The sequence below is a fragment of the Poecile atricapillus genome, chromosome 6 (genome assembly GCF_030490865.1).
Source record: "Poecile atricapillus isolate bPoeAtr1 chromosome 6, bPoeAtr1.hap1, whole genome shotgun sequence".
NCBI classification, from domain to species: domain Eukaryota; kingdom Metazoa; phylum Chordata; class Aves; order Passeriformes; family Paridae; genus Poecile; species Poecile atricapillus.
The window spans coordinates 24,424,437-24,445,695 of record NC_081254.1 but is presented as its reverse complement, the minus strand read 5'-3'; the positions used below and the strand labels follow the sequence as shown (position 1 = coordinate 24,445,695).

General features: G+C 59.5%; 3 protein-coding genes across 8 annotated transcripts in view; all 3 read right to left on the bottom strand.

The window, feature by feature from the left end:
- Positions 1–2,139: 2,139 nt before the first annotated feature.
- On the bottom strand, positions 2,140–6,877 carry PYROXD2 (pyridine nucleotide-disulphide oxidoreductase domain 2). Its single transcript, XM_058841899.1, has 16 exons — positions 6,518–6,877; positions 6,081–6,100; positions 5,765–5,858; positions 5,611–5,684; positions 5,345–5,491; positions 5,060–5,213; positions 4,783–4,844; positions 4,575–4,672; positions 4,031–4,172; positions 3,804–3,938; positions 3,630–3,702; positions 3,371–3,527; positions 3,083–3,237; positions 2,855–2,961; positions 2,629–2,749; positions 2,140–2,524 (listed from the first exon to the last, which is right to left on the bottom strand). The coding sequence occupies exons 1-16, from the start codon at positions 6,687–6,689 to the stop codon at positions 2,451–2,453; spliced, it is 1,785 nt and encodes a 594-aa protein (XP_058697882.1). The 5' UTR covers positions 6,690–6,877; the 3' UTR covers positions 2,140–2,450.
- Positions 6,878–8,039: 1,162 nt separating this feature from the next.
- On the bottom strand, positions 8,040–13,155 carry HPS1 (HPS1 biogenesis of lysosomal organelles complex 3 subunit 1). 3 transcript variants are annotated; one of them, XM_058841901.1, is made up of 18 exons: positions 12,951–13,154; positions 12,724–12,861; positions 12,514–12,656; positions 12,153–12,261; positions 11,802–11,962; positions 11,623–11,725; positions 11,418–11,495; positions 11,257–11,326; positions 11,085–11,152; positions 10,356–10,523; positions 10,105–10,281; positions 9,968–10,035; positions 9,711–9,833; positions 9,545–9,609; positions 9,205–9,350; positions 8,995–9,108; positions 8,783–8,865; positions 8,040–8,258 (listed from the first exon to the last, which is right to left on the bottom strand). In XM_058841901.1, the coding sequence occupies exons 1-18, from the start codon at positions 13,047–13,049 to the stop codon at positions 8,096–8,098; spliced, it is 2,076 nt and encodes a 691-aa protein (XP_058697884.1). In that variant the 5' UTR covers positions 13,050–13,154; the 3' UTR covers positions 8,040–8,095. The 3 variants fall into 3 exon arrangements, 2 of the variants coding, with proteins under 2 accessions (XP_058697884.1, XP_058697883.1); XM_058841900.1 differs by having other exon boundaries at positions 11,418–11,522; positions 12,951–13,153; XR_009277887.1 differs by lacking the exon at positions 8,040–8,258 and adding an exon at positions 8,271–8,432 and having other exon boundaries at positions 8,718–8,865; positions 11,418–11,522; positions 12,951–13,155.
- A 1,135-nt stretch (positions 13,156–14,290) lies between these two features.
- Positions 14,291–21,259, bottom strand: part of HPSE2 (heparanase 2 (inactive)) — a 105,961-nt gene continuing 98,992 nt past the window's right edge. For 3 of the 4 annotated variants that reach the window (XM_058841680.1, XM_058841682.1, XM_058841684.1), the window contains 3 exons: positions 15,642–15,787; positions 14,545–14,691; positions 14,291–14,462 (listed from right to left, as the gene is read on the bottom strand). In XM_058841680.1, the coding sequence (XP_058697663.1) occupies positions 14,297–14,462; positions 14,545–14,691; positions 15,642–15,787 (459 nt within the window). In that variant the 3' untranslated portion in view covers positions 14,291–14,296. The remainder of the gene's footprint in view (positions 14,463–14,544; positions 14,692–15,641; positions 15,788–21,259) is intronic. The other variant, XM_058841681.1, reaches the window with a different exon arrangement.

Below are 21,259 nucleotides of genomic sequence, written 5' to 3'. Positions count from 1 at the left end.
GGCCGACCCGAGGGGGCCCCCCGCCTCTCCGCCTCTGGTCTGGAGCCCAGCCCTGCTCCCTGCCCACCCCCGGCCCTACTCTGCTTCACTGTACACTGAGGCAAACCCGTTCCTGTCCCAAGCCCTGTCCTTCCCCCAGGCGGGGGGATTTGAGCTATTCCGGATATTCCCTACCTGCCGTGAGGCTGGACCTCGCCCGAGTCCAAATTCCCTGGGTCAGGGATGCACCCCTCACTGGGCTGTCCCCCAGCCAGGCACAGTACGGACTTTCTGGAGATGACGAGCTGCTATGCTAGGGACACTCCTTGCGCCTTCCCACTCACGCCGTGGTTCAGGCGGGCACACAGGCATGGGATGCCTGAAGGTGCTGCAGCGGGGCCAGAACTCGGGGGCACAGGGATCCCGGAACACAGTTCTCCCAGGGCTTGGAGCATCACCTGTGCCATCGATAAACCCGGCTGGCTGTGAGGGTCCGCAGGCTTAGCCCGCTCCGTGGTACGTGGAGATTGGTGATGCCCACCCCCCCCCCCCCGGCCCGACTTGCCCCGGGAGCAACCTCCGGCTTGGGGTGCCGCCAGTCCCCGGGGCACCCTGCTGCCCACACGCCCGCCGTGCCCCGCCGTGGCATGGGGATAAACAGGAAGCCCAGTGCCCCGGCCGTGCCCAGGGACCGGCCAGGAATGTGCCGGTGGCCACCGGACTGTTTGTTTGGAGTCAAAGCAGCCGGATCCTGCCGGGAGGAGCCAGGATCAACACGGCCGGGAATAGTCCGTGAGCTCATCGCCACGTCTCGCAAAGACCTCCAGCACCTCTGGGTGTGCAGGGATGCACAACTCTAGGCCCCCTCTCAGGGGACCCTTCATCCCAGCCCTCTGCCTTGGCCGGGATCAGGGCATGTCCTGAAGCCTGTGGTGCGATTTGAGTCCCTGTCCAGCCCCAGAACGGAGGGAAGCCACGGAAAGCCCTGGGGAAGGGCAGGGTTGAGGCCAGCAGTGGAGCCCGTGACTCACTCGTCTCGACGTTTTGGAGATCAATTGCTTAAGTGTGAAGCCAGGAGCTTCCTCCGAACTCCTCCCCCGGCAGATGCTGGCAGGGGTGCAGGGCAGGCGTGTGCTGGATCCCGATCCCAGCTCTGCCTCTGCTCCTGGGGACAGCAAGAAGAGAGAAGTGAGGGGGCTGGTGTGTTCTCCCGCATCTGAGACCTGCCAGCCTCTCTTCTCTCAGCAGCGCGGGCACTGTGTCCTGCCGCTCATGTGATCGTGGCGGGCTGGAGGTGTCCCCCTTTGCCCCGAGGTGTCAGTCAATGAGCCCCTCATCCCTCTCGGGGCTCCCTGGGTGCCAGCACCTGCGGCCCCGGCTGCCAGCGATGGCAGCAGCTAAAAATACACGGCCGGCAGCAGGAGAGCCCCGTGCGCGGGAAGCTGTGGGCGGCGGGCGGGCGTGCGGGGCTATTCTCAGAGGGCTGCGGGACTATTCCTGGCCGGTCAATATTGATTCAGCCAGCTCAGGTGCAGCAGCTCACCCTGTCGGCACCGTATTTAGGGCCCGGCAGGAGGCGAGGCGGGCGGCTGAATCGGGAGCATTGTCCGGCGGAGGAAGAGGGCAAGGAGAGGATGTGAGCTCTGTAATCTGCAGCCAGCGGCTCCCGGCAGCAGCCGGGGTGAGGGACACACCCCAGGGCTGCTGTGGCTGAGGAGTGGCCAGCACGGAACATCTGCCCTGGGGACGGAGGGACGGGGCCAGAACACGTGCAGGCGGCTTCCGTCGGGAATAGGAGCGTGTGTGAGGCACGAGGGGCTGCTAGTCCTGGCTCCTGTGGTTTCTGAGCTGCTGGGCACGTGTCTGCTGCACACACAGCCACCAAGAGACGGGGGACTGAGGACAGCTAGGGACTTCAGGTAGCTCCCTGCTTGTTCTAAGTACTTAGAACAAATCTGGATCTGCTTGGAGCTGCGGGGCTCCATACAAATAGCCCTGCAGGCACCTGAGCCTGCATCAATGAGCAGAGGAAAGGGTGAGGGGCTGTTTGTCCCTGTTCACTACTCTGAACTGTGCCTGTTCTCTCCGGCAGCTCCCCCAAGGCTGCATCACCAGCAAGTGTAGATGGCACAGTAGGAGCTGCATGAATTGCTTAAAAGACACAATGAGAGTGCTCATGACAGAGCACGGGCTAGAGTTTATTTCCATGGACACAGGCACAGGCATGGTCATGTAGGGTCCAGGAGCCACTGGGGCAAGGCTGGGTTGTGGTAGGCTGGGAGCATCCTTCTGTTCAAGGTGACAGTAGCAGCTGGCAGTACCAGGGACCAGCCTGTACCCAGCTCTCAGGAGATGCTGCTGCTGCCCTGAGGTGCTGGGGAAGCAAGCTGGGGATGGGCAGGGCTCTGCATGGCATCAGCAGGGCATGCTGCTGCTGCAACCCTGTGTTGGTGAAGTCAGTTTCACTGATCTCATGAGAGGTGCCTGAAATCCTTGATAGCCACCTGGGCGGCATTGCGTCCTGCTGCTCCCATCACTCCTCCTCCTGCAGGAAAGGAGAAATGGGGAACGGTGGTACATCTCTTCCACATGCCCCTTTCTTCCTTCTACAGACCTCCAGGAGGGGTCCTGGCTCCCAGCTCTGCTCACCAGGGTGGGCTCCACTTCCACACAGGTACAGGCCAGGAACTGGGGACCGGTAGCCAGAGTAGGATGGTGCTGGCCGAGCAAAGTACAGCTGATCCAGAGACATCCCTCCATGGAAGATGTTCTGCCAACAGAACTCTGTGTGAGCTAGCTGTGCCTGGCTCAGGCCTGTGTGCCCACTAACACTGGCACCAGAGCAATGCTCAGAGTTGACACATGTAGTACCCACTCCACCGGGCAGCCCAAAGATCCTCTCCAGGTCTGGTGGTGTCAGGATGTCCCTGCCAATGATGGACGCCTTGAACCCTGGGGCATAGTCTTCGATGCAGTCAAACACTGGAGAAAGATGAAGGGACTGCTGGTGGGCAGCCTGGGGCGACATGGCAGCAAACTCCTGTGCAGCTCCAGGGCTGCTCTGCCTGCAGCTGTCACCAGGGTCTGTGTGTGCATTACGCACCCGTGTCTGCGTATGCATTTCTGGCCTGCTCGTCCCAGGACCCCCCGCCTGCCAGCACGGACGGGGTGTACTGTGTGAAGAGGGACACGACATGGCAGCCTGGCGGGGCCAGCCCTGGGTCCAGCGCTGAGGGAATGCAGAGCTCGATCATGGGCCTGGGGGAACAGTACACCAACTGGGCGGGCAGAGGGGGACCCAGCCACTCCACACCTGTGTCCCCAGCATCCATTGCCATGACTGTCCTGTCCCGTCCCCAGCACACCAAGGTGTGCCAGTACAGGCTCCTACCTGCTGGAGGGGTGCCCGTGGGCAGCCTCAGTGAATGCCTGATGCAGGAGCTGGGTGCCTTCACAGTTGAGGTGTATGGAGCACTGGTGGTGGGGCAGGAGCTGGCCATCACGGGCATTGGGGGCAGCCAGGAAACTGGGCAGCCGATCCACCGCCACTGGGCATGGGATGGGGAGATGGAGGAAGCAGGGTGCAGCCTGGCACCCTGCAGTGTTCCTCCAGCAGGGATAGCAGTGGAAATGTCCTTGCTGGTACCTACCATTGATCTTGGTGACAGGGGAGCGTGTGTCAACCTGCCGGATCCGCTGAACAAAATCCTTCGGCAGCTGCTCCTGGGGTGGGATATACGGGTGCAGAGGCTGGCTATGAGGCAGTCTGAATGGGGCGATTCCAACATGCCAAGCTTTCCCCACCAGCCCCATGCACTCCATACCTGAGGAATGAGCTCCAGAAAGGTGATTTGGGGGGAGGCATTGGACAGCACCAGTTTACTCCTCACCTCTGTTCCATCCTGCAGCACGACACCCTGCGCCTCCCCTTCCCTGCCCAGCAGCACGTGGCACACTGCCTGGGCACATGTAGGGGACAAGACTTTACCAAGAGCATCCCTGCTGCCTGCAGGAATGGCCAAGCAGCTCCCCTCTCCCAGACACCCCATACCTTCTCAGCAAAGATGTGGGCTCCCCGGGCAGTCGCTGCCTGAGCGATGGCTTGGGACAGGGCTCCCATCCCACCTGCCACGTAGCCCCAGGCCCCCCGCCGTCCCTCCAGCTCACCCATGACGTGGTGCAACAGCACGTACCTGTGGCAGCAGGACCTCGGGTTAGCTGCTGATTGAGGAGATGGATCTGTCCCCTGCATGGGTAGTGAGGATGGTGCCACAGCCCTCGCAGTACCCCCCACGGGACCATGCCACTTCATGGGATGTCAGCTCAGTTACAGGGAGCACACACCAGCCAGGACTCAGCCCAGCCCGGGGACAGAGAAGGGATAGGTGGAGGCCGCTCAGGAGAGCCAATATGGCAGGGCTGGGGGCAGCCCCTTGCCCAGCACCAACCCCTGAGGCACCATGGCAATGTTGAGCAGGCAGCAGGAGGGAGAGGAAGGGGGCAGGGCATGGGGTACTGGTGTGCAGCAGAGCCAAGCACAAAGCAAGGCAAGGGGGGAGAGTGCAGGATGAGCCCCAGAGGGAAGGGATCCTCACCCACTGCCAGGGGTATGTGGGCTGGCCATGGCTCCAATCACTGCATCAGTAGCCAGAGTTGCCTTCAGGGGTTCTGACTCAAACCAGTGATCCAGGATCTGGCCCAAGAGAAAGAGAGCACACCAGGCTTGGGGTGAGGAGCTGCTGCAGCACCCTGGCAGGCAGGAGAGGCAGTGGGTGTTTCCACACCACCACTGCCAGCACGTACCTTGGAGATAGGAGCTGTGAGCACCTCATAATAGTGGGGCAGCTGCCGCCCCAGTGCCAGCCCTGGGGGTGGAGAGGTGGTGTGAGACCTGCATGGCTGTGCCAGGGCTGGCTGCTGGTGCCCAGCTGGGTTTGGAGGCCAGTCAGCAGGACCACAGTGAGTAAGCCTAGCAGAGCCTGCCGGCCCAGTTTGGGCTCCAGAGGACGCTCTGCATCGCCCATCCCAAGTCCTGGCAAACACTCCTTGCTATTGGGGTTCCCTGGCATCCCAGATGTACCTGCCTGCAGCAAGGGCTTCAGGGTTCGCAGGTTCCTGAGCTGCTGGAGCAGGGAACCCTTTCCCAGGGCAGATGTATCCACCGGAGGAGCATCCAGCAGTGGGTCAAGGGCCAACACCATGCGCCCCATGAACGCCTCATACTCAGGGTAGGCCTGGAAGGGGACAAAGGGTGGACAACAAGAACTGCACCACGATGGGTGCAACAGATACTCCACCCAGGAGCATCCCTGCCACTCCAGGGGCAGGGTAGCCCCTCATGGGTTTTGCATGTCCCTGGTGGTACCTGGGCATCCTTCTGGGAGAACTGAGCAATCTGCTGCTGAGTCTGGGCCATGTCATGTCCCAGCAGAAGGGAGCGAGGAGGGCTCCTGTTCTCCAGCAGTGGGGTGAAGGAGTAGGGGTCCCGTGGGAGCACCCTCAGACCATGCCGCTGCAAGACAGGGATGTTCCCACTGCAGGACCCACCCTGCAGGGACAGCCCAGCAGCAGAGTCCCCCCGCTTGCATGATGGGAGCTGCCAGCAGCCCAGGAAAGGGTGGGTGCCAGTACCTGCAGCTCCAGATCAGCATAGATTTGTGGTCGCAGCAGGCTGAGCAGGTATGATGCCCGGGAGAACTTGAACCCTGGGAACATGTGGGGTGGTGGAGGACGTCCACCACCAGGACTGGCCAGGGCCAGGGGTACGAGGGGCATGCAGGGGTACCTGGCACAATCTCCTCCGTGACGGCTGCGCCGCCCAGCACGTGACGCTTCTCCAGCACAGCTGTGCGCATCCCTGCCTGCTGCAGGTAGGCAGCCTGTGGGGAGCACGGCACATGCTGCCCATCCCTCCAGCCGGGATGTCACTGTGTGAGCACCCTCTTGCACATGGTGCCCTCCTCACTAGGGAGGGCCTGGGGGAACCCCAGCCCCATGGAGCCTGCCACCAAAGTCCCCCACTGCCCACAGCGCAGACCCTTCCCAGAGCCTTGCTGCCCCTGCGGATGGAGGAGAGGCAGCACGCCAGTCTAGGTACTCACTGCCACCAGCCCGTTGTGCCCTGCAAGAAGAGAGGGAGATGCGTAGAGCCCAGTGTTGGTGCTGGGCTCACAGCATAGGACACCCCCCTGGGCATGGGACTGTCACAGACACCCAATAACAGGCTCTAGACACAGGGATACAGGTGACAAAGCACATCCTCCCCCGGCCCTACAGCCCTGGCCCTAACGGTGCAGCAGAGGGGGACAGAGGTGCTCGAGGCAGATGCTCCAGCAGTGCTCTGTACGCTGGGGGACTGCAATTTGTGCCAGACCCCTGAGTCGTCCCAGGCACCAGCTGTACTTTGGGGGTTTGCAATGCGTCCAGCACTACTGTGGTCCCCACCTAGCTGCTCCTCCGCTCCCTGCCCTGGGGGGAGGGCAGATGTGGGTCCCCGCCGGTTCCCCGCAGCTCGACTCTCGCTCCCTTGCTCTGTTACCTGCCCCGATCACCACCGCGTCGTACTCCCGCTGCAGCTGGGCTGCAGCCCGGGCATGGGCCCAACGCGTTCCTGACGGCCCCGCGGACAGACGCCAGCCCCAGAGCCAGCGGGAAGAGCAGACGAGGCTTCCCCGGAGCCCGGCTGCCATCGCCCCGCAGCGCCTGGCCATGGCCGCCCTGCGTCCGGCAGCCTGGACTTTGCTTTCACGGCGGAACTTTTCCCGGGGCTTCCGGGCACACGGAGGGGCCGGGGGGGCCAGGGCAGGGAACGCCTTGAGGAGGCGGGGAGGCTGCTCAGGACAGGGGCGCCCGGCGAGCGCTGGCCCGCGGCTCCTGTCCCCAGCGAGGCTGCTGTCCCCAGCGAGGCTGCTGTCCCCAGAGAGGCTTCTGTCCCCAGCGAGGCTGCTGTCCCCAGCGAGGCTGCTGTCCCCAGAGAGGCTGCTGTCCCCAGCGAGGCTGCTGTCCCCAGAGAGGCGCTGACCAAAGCCCAGCTCTGCTGAGGGCTTGCAGCGGGGCCGGAGACGAGCCCCAGGGCTGAGAAGGGGACAGATCCTGCCTGGGGCTCGGCAGGGTGCCAGGAGCTGCCCAGCCTGTAGTCCAGGAGGGTGATGAGCAGGCAGGTGGGGGCCTGAGAGCCCCCCACCCCCAGCTCCTGTTCTGCTCCAGAGATGATCCAGAGGCATGTGGCTGGGCTGATGGGCCAAGCATGGCAGGACAGAGGGATTTTGGCCCCCCCTTGAGCAGGCAAGCCCCAAGCACAGCCCTGAAAGCAGCAGGAAAAGCGGCAGTTTGGGGGTGAGGCTGGCTCTGAATCCAGCACTATCGCGCAGCAGGGCAAATTCCAGCTCAGCAGCATGGGTCAAAGGCCCTGTCATGGTCCAGTGCTCCCTGAACTGCCATCCCCAGCTCCAGCGAGTGGCATGGGAGCAACAAGGGGCAGTGGCTGCTGAATCCTTTGGGGCTGGCCCCGCTCCCAGCAGTACTTGAGGTTTGGACGTGCACTGAGCCCAGACGTGCCTGGGAAACACATAAGCTGCCTTGGGATTTACTCACTGTTCCCAGCTAAGCTCAGAGCTGTGGCTAACTGGTGCCTGGAAGTGTGGGTGCGGGGAAGGGGATGCAGGATGGGCTGCACCTCCCCAGCGCCTGCCAAACTTCTGAGGGCCCCACACACCACATTTGGGGGTGAGGGGGAAGGGGGATGTACCCTAGACCATTGCTCCACTTAGGTTTGGCTACGCTATCTTGATCTCTGGCCAAAGCCTGGTAGCAGTGCCAAGCTAACATTATAAACCCTGCTCTGGAAATGCACTTTTCAGCAAGACAGTGATCTGCCAACAACCTCTCAGCCCCACTCTCTGCCTGTCCCAAGAGGCTGCTGGGTGGCAGTGAAAACCACAGGGAGCAGGAAAAGGGACAGTGCCAGCCCTGGCCAGGCTGGAGGATGGGAAGGTTGCCTTTTGCTGCCTACAGGCACAATCCTTGGCATGGCACACAGACACCGAGAAAGCAACCCAGGCTCTGGGAACACCCACACACCCTCTTTAATCCTGGCCCCAAGGGAGCTGGAGGCAGCTCAGAGCAGAGGGATGCGGGATGGCTCCCAGAGGCGCCGGGCCAAGTCATAGGCCTGCTGGACCACGAGCTCGGAGGGGATGATGCCCAGGTGCACGGTCAGCAGCTCATAGCACTTCACTACTTCTGCCTGGTGGTTCTTGCTGTAGTAACGCAGCAGCTTCCTGGGGAGGAGAAGACAGGGGCTTGGCAGGTTAAGTGCACACAGGCAACCTCGTTCTAACAACCTTCCCTCTATAAAGTACTTTGCGAGGACACAGCAAAATGGCATCAGCCTGGGGAGATGGGCTGGTGCAGCTCCAGTGACACCATAACACTGGCATCCTGGCATCGCTCACTGTTGCCCTGAAAACTCAGCTTCTGAGCTTGCTGACATGGTTTTCTAAAGACTTTCCCAGGACAGTAAGTATAAACATAGATATGTGTACATTCTTTCTGTTACACGTCTTGTGATGGGCATCTCTCATGGCCAGTGCAGTGAGAAAGTGTTATCCTGACCATCCAATCCCTGGCCGTGGTAAGAAGCCTATAAATCCTGGGAGGAAAAATAAACTTTCTCTTTCTCTCACCACACCTCGACTTGTGTCCGTGTGATCTGTTCATCATCAGCGGCAACAGCTCACAGGGACCTGTGTGCCATCACAGCTTCGAGTCTTGGTGCCAAACCACAGGGCTGGAAACTGCTCACCTATAGTAGTCTCCTGCAAGCATCCCAATGGGAGCAGAATCATCAGACAGGACTGGTACCTCCATCACCTCCAGCTTGTAGCCCTGAGGAGAAATGACAGCAGAGGGCAGGAGCTGGGATGGGACCACCGAGGAATCAGAGCTGGCTATGCTTACAGTCCTGCTCCCTGTCCCAGGGAAAGAGGGGCTCAGCCCCTTCCTGACCTCACATACCATCTCATTCTCAAACCAGAGGAAGTAGGAGCAGCAGTAGTCGCCATCCTGCAGCATCAGTGTTGTATAGCCCTTCTGTAGGTATCGCCGGGCCAGTGTGACCAGGGACCAGACCTAGGGGACAAGGGGCACCTGAAACCTGGGCAGAAACCCCTTCAATTTCCACCCTCTTCTGTGGTTCCCATCCCACACCTACCCCATGAGTAGTACCTTTTTCTTGATGAAGGTGGCCAGGGGACCCTTGCCCAGCTCTGCGCTGGACTTCTCTGTCACACTGAGTGATGGAGCCATCATTTGTCCAGCTGTGCGGTCCACATAGATGAAGTGCACCAGACCAGGAAAGTCCTCCAGGTACGTGGGATGGGTTAAGGGTGTCCCAACAATTTTGGTGCCCTTCCAGGACAGTCCCTGAGCCTCGGGAAACCAACTTTGCCCACTACATTCCTCCCCTTGATCCTGGTGCCGGGGTCAGGGTCCCACTCCCACATCTGCTACCCCCTTAAGGACACCCCTTTGCCAGGCTGGGTTCCCAGCTGCAGAGATGGGTATGACACCATGGTGATATTGCGCCTGCTCTTCACCAGCAGGAAGTCCCGCCAGTCCAGCAGCTTCTCCCTGCCGAGAAGAGGCACGGTGAGAGGCCAGGACTCACAAGCCCCAACACAGCTGGGTGTGGAGCAGCCCCCTGGTGATGATCACCATCCTCATGCACTCACCTCATCAGCTTCTGAGCACGGTCCCGCAGCCCTTGGGACAGGCTGTGGCCAGCAGAGGTCAGGAAGAGCTGGCGGTACACGGAGCAGAGCTGCCTCTTCACATTGGCCACTGACTGCAGCAGCCTGAGCCAGGGGACACAGACAGTGCTGGGTTTGGACACTGGGTCCCCAGCACTGCAGGGACAGCTGTGCTGGTCCCCAGGCTGGCAAAGGTCCCTGCCTATTGTGAAGACTTTCCCTGGCTTCCCTCTACTCACTCTAGGGAGCTCCCAGGCTCATTCCGTGAAAATATCTTGTTCTTGAAGTCCAACCAGGTGTTCTGCAACTAGAAAGAGACAGGACTGTGTCAGGCTGTGGAGAAAACAGGACAGGGTCCTCATGTCCCCACTCCCACCTGGATGTCCTGTCCACTCAGCTTCTTCACAAATTTGTCCATGCGCTGCCGCAGCTCAGCGAGGAATGGGTAGGAGCGTGTGACTCCCACATCTGGTCCCTCTTCCAGCTTCTTCTCCAGCACCAAGAAACCATCCAGCAGCTGGTACAAGGTGACAGCTACCTGGGTCATAGGGCCCTGCCAGGGAAGGGAGAGGTGGGTCAGGCAGGACTCAGTGCACCATAGCTTCCCTCACCTCTGAGGCAGCTCACCTTGGTCAGTAGCACAAGGGAGATGCCTGGCCAGAGTGGGAGGCAGTGCATGGTGTGTGGCAGCAAAGGGCAGTAACCTTCCCGCAGGCTGGCATCCAGAAAGATCCTTCTGGGGTTGGAAGCTTCAGGGACCAGAGGTCCCAAGGTTTGGAGCAAGTCCTCTGCCATCTGGGAAGACAGGGAAGAGGTTCAGTCCCCTGTGGGGATGGGACAGCTCACACCAAGAATGCTCTGCAAGGATGCAGCATTGCCTGTCATTACCATTGAAAGCTGCAACCAGGCATGACAGAACCAAAGGAGCTGGAGGGGCCATGTAGCAAAAGATCAGCAGTGAGGAAAGTGCCCAGGTACCCCAGAGAAGTGGCAGAGAAGAAGACTGTTACAAAGACAAAAGTTGTAAATGCCTTAAACCGAGGCCAGTGTTTGCTTGCAGTGTGTGAGATGTTGCAGCATCCATCAGGGAAGCAACCCAGAAAACTCAACGGCAGCAGAGGGAGACACTGGACTGCTCTGAGGCAGCCCCGCTCCCTCTCTGCTGACAGCTCCTTGTAAGCAACGCCTCAGAGAAGGAGATCAGAGCTGTCACAATCATGCACAACATGGGGGATGCAGAGCACCCACAGCTGCAGCACAGCCAGAAACGAGTGTTGAGGACCAGAAATCGCAAAGGGCACGGGAACAGGCTGGTGTAGTGTGGAACTGGGAGGTGTTGCGGGACTCCGTGCTCACCTGGACGTCTGCAGCATCCACCTCCCCGATGCTCAGCATCTCAGCACCCTCTGACCAGCTCTCGCTGCCTGCAGAGAACACGGCAGGGCACCCTTCCAGCCCCTCTCAGAGCCCTGGAGCCTCTGCAGGGCTGGGGGTGTGGGGCACGGCTGCTGCCCAGCTGGGCACTCACCTGTACTGTGCTGGCCTGGAGAGGGTTCAGGTGTGTAGTAGACCTCAGGCACAGAGAGATCATCTGTGTCCTGCCAGCAAAAATGAATGGGTCAGCGATAGCAACGATGTGGGCAGCCCTTTCAGCATCCCACCCTGCAGCTCCTGATCTCAAGGACTCACTTGGTCATCTGAGTCCTTCTCTGCAGCTCCATGGGAGCCAGGCCCACTCACAGGGATGCTCTCACTTCTCTTGGGTCCCTGAGGGAGAACACGCCCTGGTGTAGGCTTTCAAAAAGAGAGAAAAAGCCCCTAAGCCCCAGCTGTCAAGGCATCACCCCATGGGAGCACCCTGAATTGCTGCACCCCCAGTCCTGCTCTGAAGCACCTGTGGGCCAAGCTCCTCCTCAGCACTCTGGCTGGGGTACAGGTCCTGAACCAGGAGGATGAGGACAAGCAGGTCGGCTGGGCGGATGGAGCTGGCATTGCGGCTGCAGGCCAGAGAAGGAAAGGGTCAGCTGGGAGGACAAATGGCTGCCCTGGGGAGGGTGGTGGGGCTAGGCACACCTGGAGTAGAAGGCCAGCAGCTTGGTGTGTACCAGCAGGAAAGCATGGCCCACTTCATCTCCGCCACGCTCAGGGCTGGTGTTGATGTACTGTACCACCTGTCGCTCCAGGAACTCGATACACTGCTCGCACAGCTGAGGATGGATCAGCCGCTCCACGGCCTGGGGTGCAGGAGGAGGGAAGGCTGCTGAGCTCTTTCAGACCCTGCCAGAGGCAGGTCTGAGCTTCCACTGCTCCAGGGAGCTGCCCTACAGTCCCTGGCCCACTGCATTTTCCTACATCCTGCAACTCCACGCAGCCTTCCATCCCCAAAACACGCCAAAAGTAAGGGACAGCCCAGAGCATTGGTACCTCCACTGCAAAGCTCTGGTCCTCCTCCCGCAGGTGGCTGTAGGTCTCCAGCAGGCCCCGCAGCAGGCTCCACACACGCTCCCGCTGCTCGGAGTCAGCCGGCCGCAACCTGCAGCCATCACAGAGTGTAAACTCATAGGTGGCTGTCACCTCCCTGTGTGGGACACCAAAACCCAGCTCCTCGCGTGGGACTGACACAGCAGAACCCAGCTGCAGCCCAGCAGGCAGGGGGTCCTGCTGCAAAGGGGGGGTCCCAGCTGGAGACACCCAGTCCCACCCTCCGTGCTGCACGGAGGCACCTCAGGGCAGCCACCCCAGCAACCCGACATGCCACCCTGTGCCGGTGGCTGTGCCCGCTCACTCCTTGCGGATGAGGTGCGAGTCGAGCGTGACGAGGCCACAGTGAGCCTCCACCAAGCGCCGCAGCACGAACAGCGTCCGGCGCAGGTCGTCCTCGCTCTGCGTCCCGTCGCCGTTCACTGCGATGTACAGGCAGTCCCCGAACTGCAAACCGGCAGCGGGGTCAGGCGGGGGCCGGCCAGGGCTCCCTGGTCCCCGGTGCCGGTCCTACCGTGTGCAGGACGTGGAGGTGCCGCCCGCCCTCGGTGGCGAAGCAGGTGTAGGTGTCGGAGAGCTTCTCCAGCAGCGCGGCGCAGGAAATGATGAGGGGGGCGAAGAGGGTGTTGAGGCTGTCCTCCAGCGCCGGGCCCTGCGCCACACTGTCCCGGTCAGCGCCCACGCGCGACCGCGCACCCCGTGCTCCCTTCCCCGCACCCGCGCCGCCCCGTCCCGCCCCACCTGCCCGGCCTGGGACGACCGCAGCCGGCGGAGGAAGGCGGCATCGGCCCAGTAGAAGAGCAGTTCGGCCGCGGTGCTGGCGATCAGGACGCAGCGCATGGCCCACGGCGGGGGGGACACCGGGACCGGGGGCACCGGGACCGGGCGGCTCCGCCCGCCCCGAGCCGCTTCCTGCTCCGCCGCGCGTGACCGCCGCGCCCACGAGCGCAGCGCCTCCGGCGGCCCGGCGTGGCACCGCACCGTGTGACACCCGCACCGTGTGACACCGGCACCGCACCGTGTGATACCGGCACCGTGTGACACCCGCACCGTGTGACACCGGCACCGCACCGTGTGATACCGGCACCGTGTGACACCCGCACCGTGTGACACCGGCACCGCACCGTGTGATACCGGCACCGTGTGACACCGGCACCGTGTGACACCGGCACCGCACCGTGTGACACCCGCACCGTGTGATACCGGCACCGTGTGACACCGGCACCGTGTGATACCGGCACCGCACCGTGTGACACCCGCACCGTGTGATACCGGCACCGCACCGTGTGACACCGGCACCGCACCGTGTGACAGCGACACCCTCCCGCCCGGCCCACCGCGGTGGACAGAAGACGCCGGTGCTGTTGAGAGCCCAACTTTATTACACCTCCGGTAGCGCCTGGGCGCGTCGCAGCTGCTCCTGCCCGCGACACCGCCAGTCTCTCGGACAGGACACGCTCCCGGCTCCGCCCCTCTCCGCTCCGGGATGTATAATTTAATTATGAACATTTCCCGCCGCGGAGCCCGAGCCCGCCCGCCCGGGGCGGTCCCCGCGCCCCCGCCCTGCCCCGCCCGGTGCGTGTCGCGGCGGGCCAGGCGGGCTGGCGGCAGCCCGGCGGCAGTAGAGGGAGCTGCTTCCATGCGCTTGCTGCACCGGAGCGCTGCTCGCGTCTGGGGAGAAGGTCCGGCTGCTGGAGGAGTCATCCCGAAGGACAGCGGGACCAAGGGGTCGGGGAGGGTGTCCGTCCCGGGATACACCGGGACTCAGCACCCCAACCCTCCCTCCAGCCAGTGGGCACCAGGGCCCGGGTGCTTCTCGCAGCTCACGGGACGGAGGGTGGCAGGCCGTGCAAATTTGCTGTCGCACTGCTCTGGCGGTTTGGTGGCCAGGGCATGTGGAGTTCTGCGGTCACAGGGCAGGAGTGGTGCCACGGTGGAGGACATCCTGGGGGTGAAGATGAGGGCATGGCGTGGAGCTGCCCAACACGGCCCCACGGCGAGGCTGCGTGGGCTGCCAAGGAGGCAGCGTGACCTGGGCAGTGCACAGGGGCAGGAGCGGGGCTGGCGAGTCCCTTGTGGGCCGCAGGCTATCGGTACCGGCAGGCCAGCGCGTTCACATTCTTCACCACGTAGAAGCTCATAGTCAGCGGGGGGATGACCAGGGTGCGGCCGGCCCGCAGCGGGCGAGGCTTCAGCTCGGGGAGAGTCCCATCATCCACCATGGCCAGCGGCTGCCCGTTGAGCTGGACCGATCTGTGGGACCAGGAGAGGGTCAGCACAGTGGCACTGAGGGTGGGACAGTGGTGGCAGTCCCAGCCACCAGCATCAAACTTACTTGGAGTGGAGCCCGTCCTTGCCGTAGGGCTGCAGCAGGTACTGGTGGACGATCTTATCTCGCAGCGTCCCTGCCAGCTTGATTTTCTTCCGGGAGCGATGCAGGTTGATGATGTAAAGCGTGATGGATCCCCGGACATAGTTGTGACTGCAAAGGGGAGAGTAGGAGATGAGAGCAGCACTGCCATGTCCCCAGGGAGCATCACCTCCAAGAAGGGGCTTGGGGGTCTCTGCAGGAACTGGCCTCGTGCAGACACCCAGATTCACTATCCTGCTGTCCCTTCACGGAGAGATGCCACCATCCCACCATGAAGGTTCTGTGGCGACACCTTTAAACACCCCCTCTTCAGCCAGCAGCACAAGAGGATGCTGCAACGCTGTACAGAGTGGGGATGGCCCAGGACAGAGTGTCAGTCCCAGGACAGCTTCCCCCACTCCCAGCCTTGCAAGGAGGAGGCTGAGAACGAGGGGAGCTCTGTGCGTGAGTGGCGTCTGTCCCCGCCACCCCAGGCACCTGACAGACAGGTCAGACACTGATCCTCTGTCCCTGCCTAATCAGGCAGCCTCAAACAAAAGCTATAGAGCACTTTGCACCTGTCAGTTACTGGACAAGGTTTCCTACCGAGCTGGAGGCATGTTGAAAGCATCTGGACTGTGTAAAGAAACAGTCTCTCCTCCTCCACAATAGCAACTTGTGTCCGCGGAGGAGGTGACCGCCCCCCCCCGGCTCGCTGAGGTGCTTTCAAAGACCTTATCAGCGAAACAATAGCCAGGCCAGGCTCCCCGGCAGCGCGGCCTGGCAGGTAACCCGACCGACCGGGGCCCCTCGTGTGAAATCCACTCCCTTGATCTCTGCTGCCCAGGCTGCCCGGCGGCCGCTGCAGCGCTCCCAGCCGGCCCCGTTCCCAGGCACGGCCTTGCCACCACTTTCATCGGAGGCATCGCCATTCCTGCACTCTCCCTTCACTGTGACAGCGGCCCGAGCAGCACTCGAGGGAGCATCCTGGGAAGCCAACCTGTCCCGGCGTGTTGGTCCCCGTCTCCTGGGGATATCGCTTATCCCACCCTGTATCCCTCAGCCTTCCTTGCTCCACTTACTTGTGGTAGCTGGTGCAGTGGGCATAAATCCGGAGCTTGTCACGAATGACTCTGCCGGGCCGGGGTTTCCTCTGGAGACCGGCCACATGGATCGCCAGCACCTTGGGACCAATGAGGCGCTTGTAAAGCAGGGACAGCCAGTAGTCCTGGGGGGCAGAGGGGACAGTCAGCAGCACAACAGCCCACCCTACTCATAGAGGGTGTGGGCAGGAAAGGCTGGCTCCCCTGCCTGCAGCCTGGCAAAATTTTGGGGTGAAAATGTTGCACACCAGATATCTGCCTTGGGATGAACTTTTTTTTGTGTAGTCCAAGCAATAACGGCATGAATGTTTCCTGGAAAGAGATTCAGGGAGGAATACATTGCCCACGCTGAGAGACACAGGTACCCTCTAAAGGAGTTCAGGTCTTGGCTGGATTGCAGGGCCTGGGGAGCAGCATGAGCACCCTTGCACATACCCATGGACCAACAAACAGCCATGCTGTGCACCTGCACATCAGCTCCAGCTGATGTGCACAGCGTGGTGATGTCTCTGGGGCAGGCTCTTCCCCCACTCTACACAGAGCTGGAGCACATGAGAACTCTTCCCTGCTCTTTGTCTCTGTTCATGGTGCACTGGTTTTTGGGACTGCTGAAGGTTCTCAGCTTCCCAGAGGTATTTCTCCCATTTTAAAGCCTCCTGTGAAGCATGGGGAAGCCAAGCACTCAAGAAAGAGGAAATGCTCAGACCCTACACACATGCATAAATGATGCAGCCTTAATTACGTCACCACACACTACTTTTTCCCGCAGGGCATGGCCTCATACGGCACACAGGATGGGCCCCAAGCCCTGGGGAGGGAGGTGAGGCTGTGTGGTGACGGAGGCTGCTGCCGGCAGGGCCCCCCACTCATCCGCTGCAGAAGCTGGGAGGTGTGTGGTAAATGAAGCAGGGTTGTGGGAAGGGAAAGGGCAGGCTCAAGCCCTTGCCTGCTGTTCTGCAGGATGGGGCTCTGGCCCCGCTGCTGCTCCAGGCACAGCAGGTGATGCTGGGGAGACGGAGCCTCTCGCCCTGCTTCTCTGAGTGCTGCCTGTGGGTGCTGAGACACCTTCCCACACATGAGCGCTCTGGATAAATGCCCTCTGAACAGCCCAGACTGGATGTCCCAGAGGGACCATGTGCCCCAGGGCAATTGGAGTAATCCCCCTCCTCTGCTGCAGTGTCAAATGTCCAGCAGTGATGGTCACCCTTGCACCAGGGGCTTCTCTGCCTGTCAGGTCTGACCTGCATTGTGAGGAGGAAATGAATATTGAACAATCACCCTGTGGCTCTGCACAGTGCCTGGGAAGGGCAAGGACCTGCCTGGTCAGGATAGTGATGAAGGGCTCTTGCATCCCAGAAGAGCATGTGGTTGGGAATGGGGTCTCCAGGCCCCCAGGGTGCAGGGCAGAATGGGCAGGTGAAAGTGCAGACATCTCATATAGACTCAGTTATCCATCCTGTGTGGGGAGCCCTCACACAACCCCTGATTAACACATATTTTGGGTTAAGAGTTCAGCATATAAAACCGAGCAGTGGGGCACAGTGACCAGCACAAGGTGAAAACCCACCAGCCAGATAGGACTGCCAGCCCCATGCTCTTTCTAGTCCAGCAGAAGCTGATCTGTTCCATCATCACTTAGCTGCCAAAGAGAGATCCAGACACACTTCTCACTGTCTTGGCAAGATTTTGGCATAATGCTGGAGAAAAAGCCACCTTCTGTTCTCCTCTTGCTACTCCCAGCCAAAACCACGGGGCTTTGTGCCACACCAGCGTGGTAATTGATTCCTCCGCAAGCTCTGGGCCCCAAAGGAGATGTGATTGTGAAGGGAGAGCTCGTGTAGCCTGAGACAGCTCAGCCACAAGACCAAAGCTCTCAGGGAGAATGAGCTGCAGTGCTCAGTGCTGCTTATCTGTGCTGTCAATGAAGCCATGCCTCTGTCCCTGACCCTGCTGGCTGGTTGGGCTGCTCTACAGCCTGAGGATGTCCGTGCCTGCTCCAAGCTTCTGTGGGAAGCAGTGCCAGCCTTTGCTGCTCAGGCTCACAGCAGGCAGAAGAAACAGTTCTGCTGTCTCTCTGGTGAGCCACCGTGATTGTCATTAGATGAGTAATTACTTGAGTTTGCAGTGAGGAAAATGAAAAGCACAGACTTCAGTGTTTAGCCCCATGGTCATGAGTTAAAACTAAGTTTGGTGTCCTGAGCTACCTGCCAGTTCAAGCTCTTAGGTCTTTTCTAGAAGCCCTCCTGGGGTTTCTCATTCCATCTCTCTCCATAATTCCACTGATGAGATGCTGCTTTCACCCACAAGTTATGGGAGTGGTAGAGGCCAGACTCACAGTGTCTGCCCTCAGAATTTCCATATGGATCTCAAGAGCTGTTCTGCAGGAGGCTCTCAATGGTCTTGCCTCCATGGCGAGCTGACATCAGCAGCTCCAGCCTCCAGCTGAGCACCCACTCCTCTGGGCTGGGTGGTCCCCAGGGATTTGCTGCTTTGACATCACGAATGTCCCTCCATTCGCAAGGCTCAGCAGCAGCAAGGTTTGTAATGTGGGGGTCCTGGGAGACTGTTGAGCCCCACGAACTGCCCCAGCTGCTGCCAAATTTCACATCTCAGCACATGCTCTTCCCAAGGATGCTCTGAATAACCCTGCAGAGCTGGAAGCATTGAGCCCCAGGCTCCTGCCATGATGGCTCATGGGCAGAGCTGTGCCATCCAGCATCTCCACAAGGACACATGATTGTCCCACTGAAAAGTGTTTGCTATGTTTTGTAAGCTTCTGGCCCAGCTAAGGATACACAGCTTTTCTGAGAAAAACCATGCAGGTGCCATGAGATGGGTAAGACAGCAGTGATTTAGGGTGAGCTGTTCTGCAAAGTGTGAGGTGATCATGGCTGAGTGTGCAGTATTTCAGCACAGTCAATGCCTCCGGGCAGTGCAGGGTCCACTGTGTCCCTCCAACATCTGCAGGAGGTGAGGGGAAAGAAGTGCTTTTACCTTGCCTTGCTGGCAAAGCTAGCTCCAAAGTCTCAGTTTCAAGAAGGATGTGAAAATACCAAAGAGAGTTCAAAGGAGGGCCAGAAAAATGACCCGGGGCTGAAAAAGGAGTTGTCAGCACTGGCCTCAAGGCGCTTGAGCTCTTCAGCTCACTGCAGGGAAGCACTGAAGACAGCTGCAGCTTTTCGCGTCATCGCAAATCCACTTGTGTGAGGGGCCAAAATCATGTTATTTGCAATAAATTACCAAGACCTGGTGACACCAAGCACTTGGATGATGAATTACACTCACCTAGCATGACTGAAACAAACCTGCTGAGGACAGACACTTTCCCCAGCTGGGCTGGTGCTCCAGGGCTGCTCCTTCCACTGGCATGAGTGAACCCCAGCCAAAATCCTGCCAGGGCTGTTGGGCTCCTGCAGCTACCAGCTCCTGTTCAAATGGGACCAGCTTGGGAAATAGTTGCTCTTGAATCCCAGCTTGGTTGTAACCAGGGTGGCTTTTCCACTGATCAGTGACCTCTTCCTCAGCCCCTGACAGCAGCTGGAACCTGCTCCCATGTGGCACACCCTGTGCAAGGAAATTTCCCAGGCTGGCAGTGCCCATACAAAGTGCCCCCCTTGCAAAGACGTGCAGTGTGGTGCTGGACATCCTGTCAGGGGCAGCCTCAGCAATGTGCAGGGAGACAGGTTGCTCCAACCTGTGCAACTGCAGAAAGGATTTGTCTTTTGGAGTCACAGTCTTGTGAGGGCTAAGCCACCAGTACAGCTGTAGCAGTAGAGGAAGGATAGCAGAGAGGAATCTGGTTTGTTATTAGTCTCACAGGAACTGAGGCATCTTTCTTGGTTTAATTACTTTGCAGACTCATCAAGCAGTACTGCAGGTGAGTAGAACCTGAAGGCAGAGCCTTCCTGTGCCTCAGGAGGTCTCCTGTCTGGGATCCCTGATTTGTGGGCAGTAGAGGTGCTTGTGTTGAGTGAGCTGATGTGCAGAGCTCAGGGAGCCTCATCTTCTCAGCTCCATGGGGCCAGTGAAGATGTTCAGGCTTTCCACTAGAGAGAGAAAGCCCAGAGGGTCCTACTTGATCTCTTGGCACATTTTACTTCATTGCAGAAGTTTTAGAGACTTCAGCTTTTGGAAATGAGGTTGATTAGGCAGACCCTGAGGCAGAACTATTAGCCAGACCCTCCTGTCCACAGAGCCATGAGGAGAAGGACAGAAGTTATCGCCTCTCTCTCTCCGAGAGGCAGCAAAGCAGCTCTCCTGCCCACCTGAATTTGTTCAGCTCTGTGCTCTCCATGTGTAAGAAAATGTTTCCATAACCAGAAAACCAGAGTAAAAGAGCCATAGCCCTTCAGTCTCCTGGGGACTGTAACCAGCAAAGGCAGCTGAATTTCAAACAAGTAGGCTGTGAGCCTGTGAAGCACAATCTCCTCTGTCTGGGGCTTCCAGGGCATGGTTTTATGTTCCCAAGTCACCAGCAGCATCAGCTGGCTGCTGCTCACCCTACTGCGCTTCTTATTGCTTCTTCTCACTTCTGAAGCTGCCCAAGTTCTTCCCCCCTGCCTTACACACCCTCGAGTTCCAGCAGCCTGTTATGGAGGGCTCCATTCCTGCACCTTCATCTGCTTTTTTCCACAGTCCATGCAACCTGTGTGGAGATAAGGGCTGGCTGGTCTGAGCATCACAGGACAGAGGGCTTTGCTCTTTTATCCCTTTTATGAGCCTGATGGCTTGTTTTTGGCAAAAGCATCTTTCAGAAAAGTAGTGATTGTGGTTGTGAAGACTTGGAGGGATGGAGAAGCTGCCACTTCCCAGGGAGCCTGTTCCAGCAGTTACATATCTGCACTGTTAACAATCCCACTCCTTACTTTTGTCTTGAATTTGTCTGGCTTCAGCTTCCAACCAGTGGTTCTTGTTCTTTCTTTTTCCACTAGATTAAAGATTCTCAGCATCCAAAGCTTTCTCCCCATGGAGGTCCTTACATCCTGTTCAAGCCATAGCTGCTTGTTTCTCCAGCAAGGCTGGATAATGCTGCTTTTAACATTATCCCTGAGTTTTATGTGCTTCTTAAGTGGGAGTTCAAGGTTTTCTCAGCCAAAGCCTTTGCAAGGTCCTGTGACAAACAGAGTGGGGCAGAGCCTCATCCCAAAGGGAACAACATTTTCTGAAGTCAAAGTCATCAGTTTCAGACACTAATGCTGCCCTCTTGAGCTCTCATGCCCCCACCCTCAGGGACATGATCTGTTTGCTGTTTCGTGTGTGCCCCCTCCTTGTGTGGAGGTTCTGGAGAACTGAACAGTCTCCTACAACATTTGCTGCTGTATTGGCGAGTCTGTGAGTGAGCATGACAGGGGACACTCCAGAGACGTCTGTGAATAGGGATCAAGGCTCTTTCAAGCCCCAAACAAGGGGGCTTCAAGTGGACTGACCTGTCAGAGGCTGGTGGCACTTGCAGGGGAGGAGGAGGCAGCACATAGAGATGCTGCAACGAAGTGGCCCCTTGCCTCTTTGCTCTGTCCCTCCTGGGCAGGACAGACCTGTGCTTTGATCCTGACACCTCTACCTGTGAAAGCATAGCCAATGCTGACCAATCCCTTTTT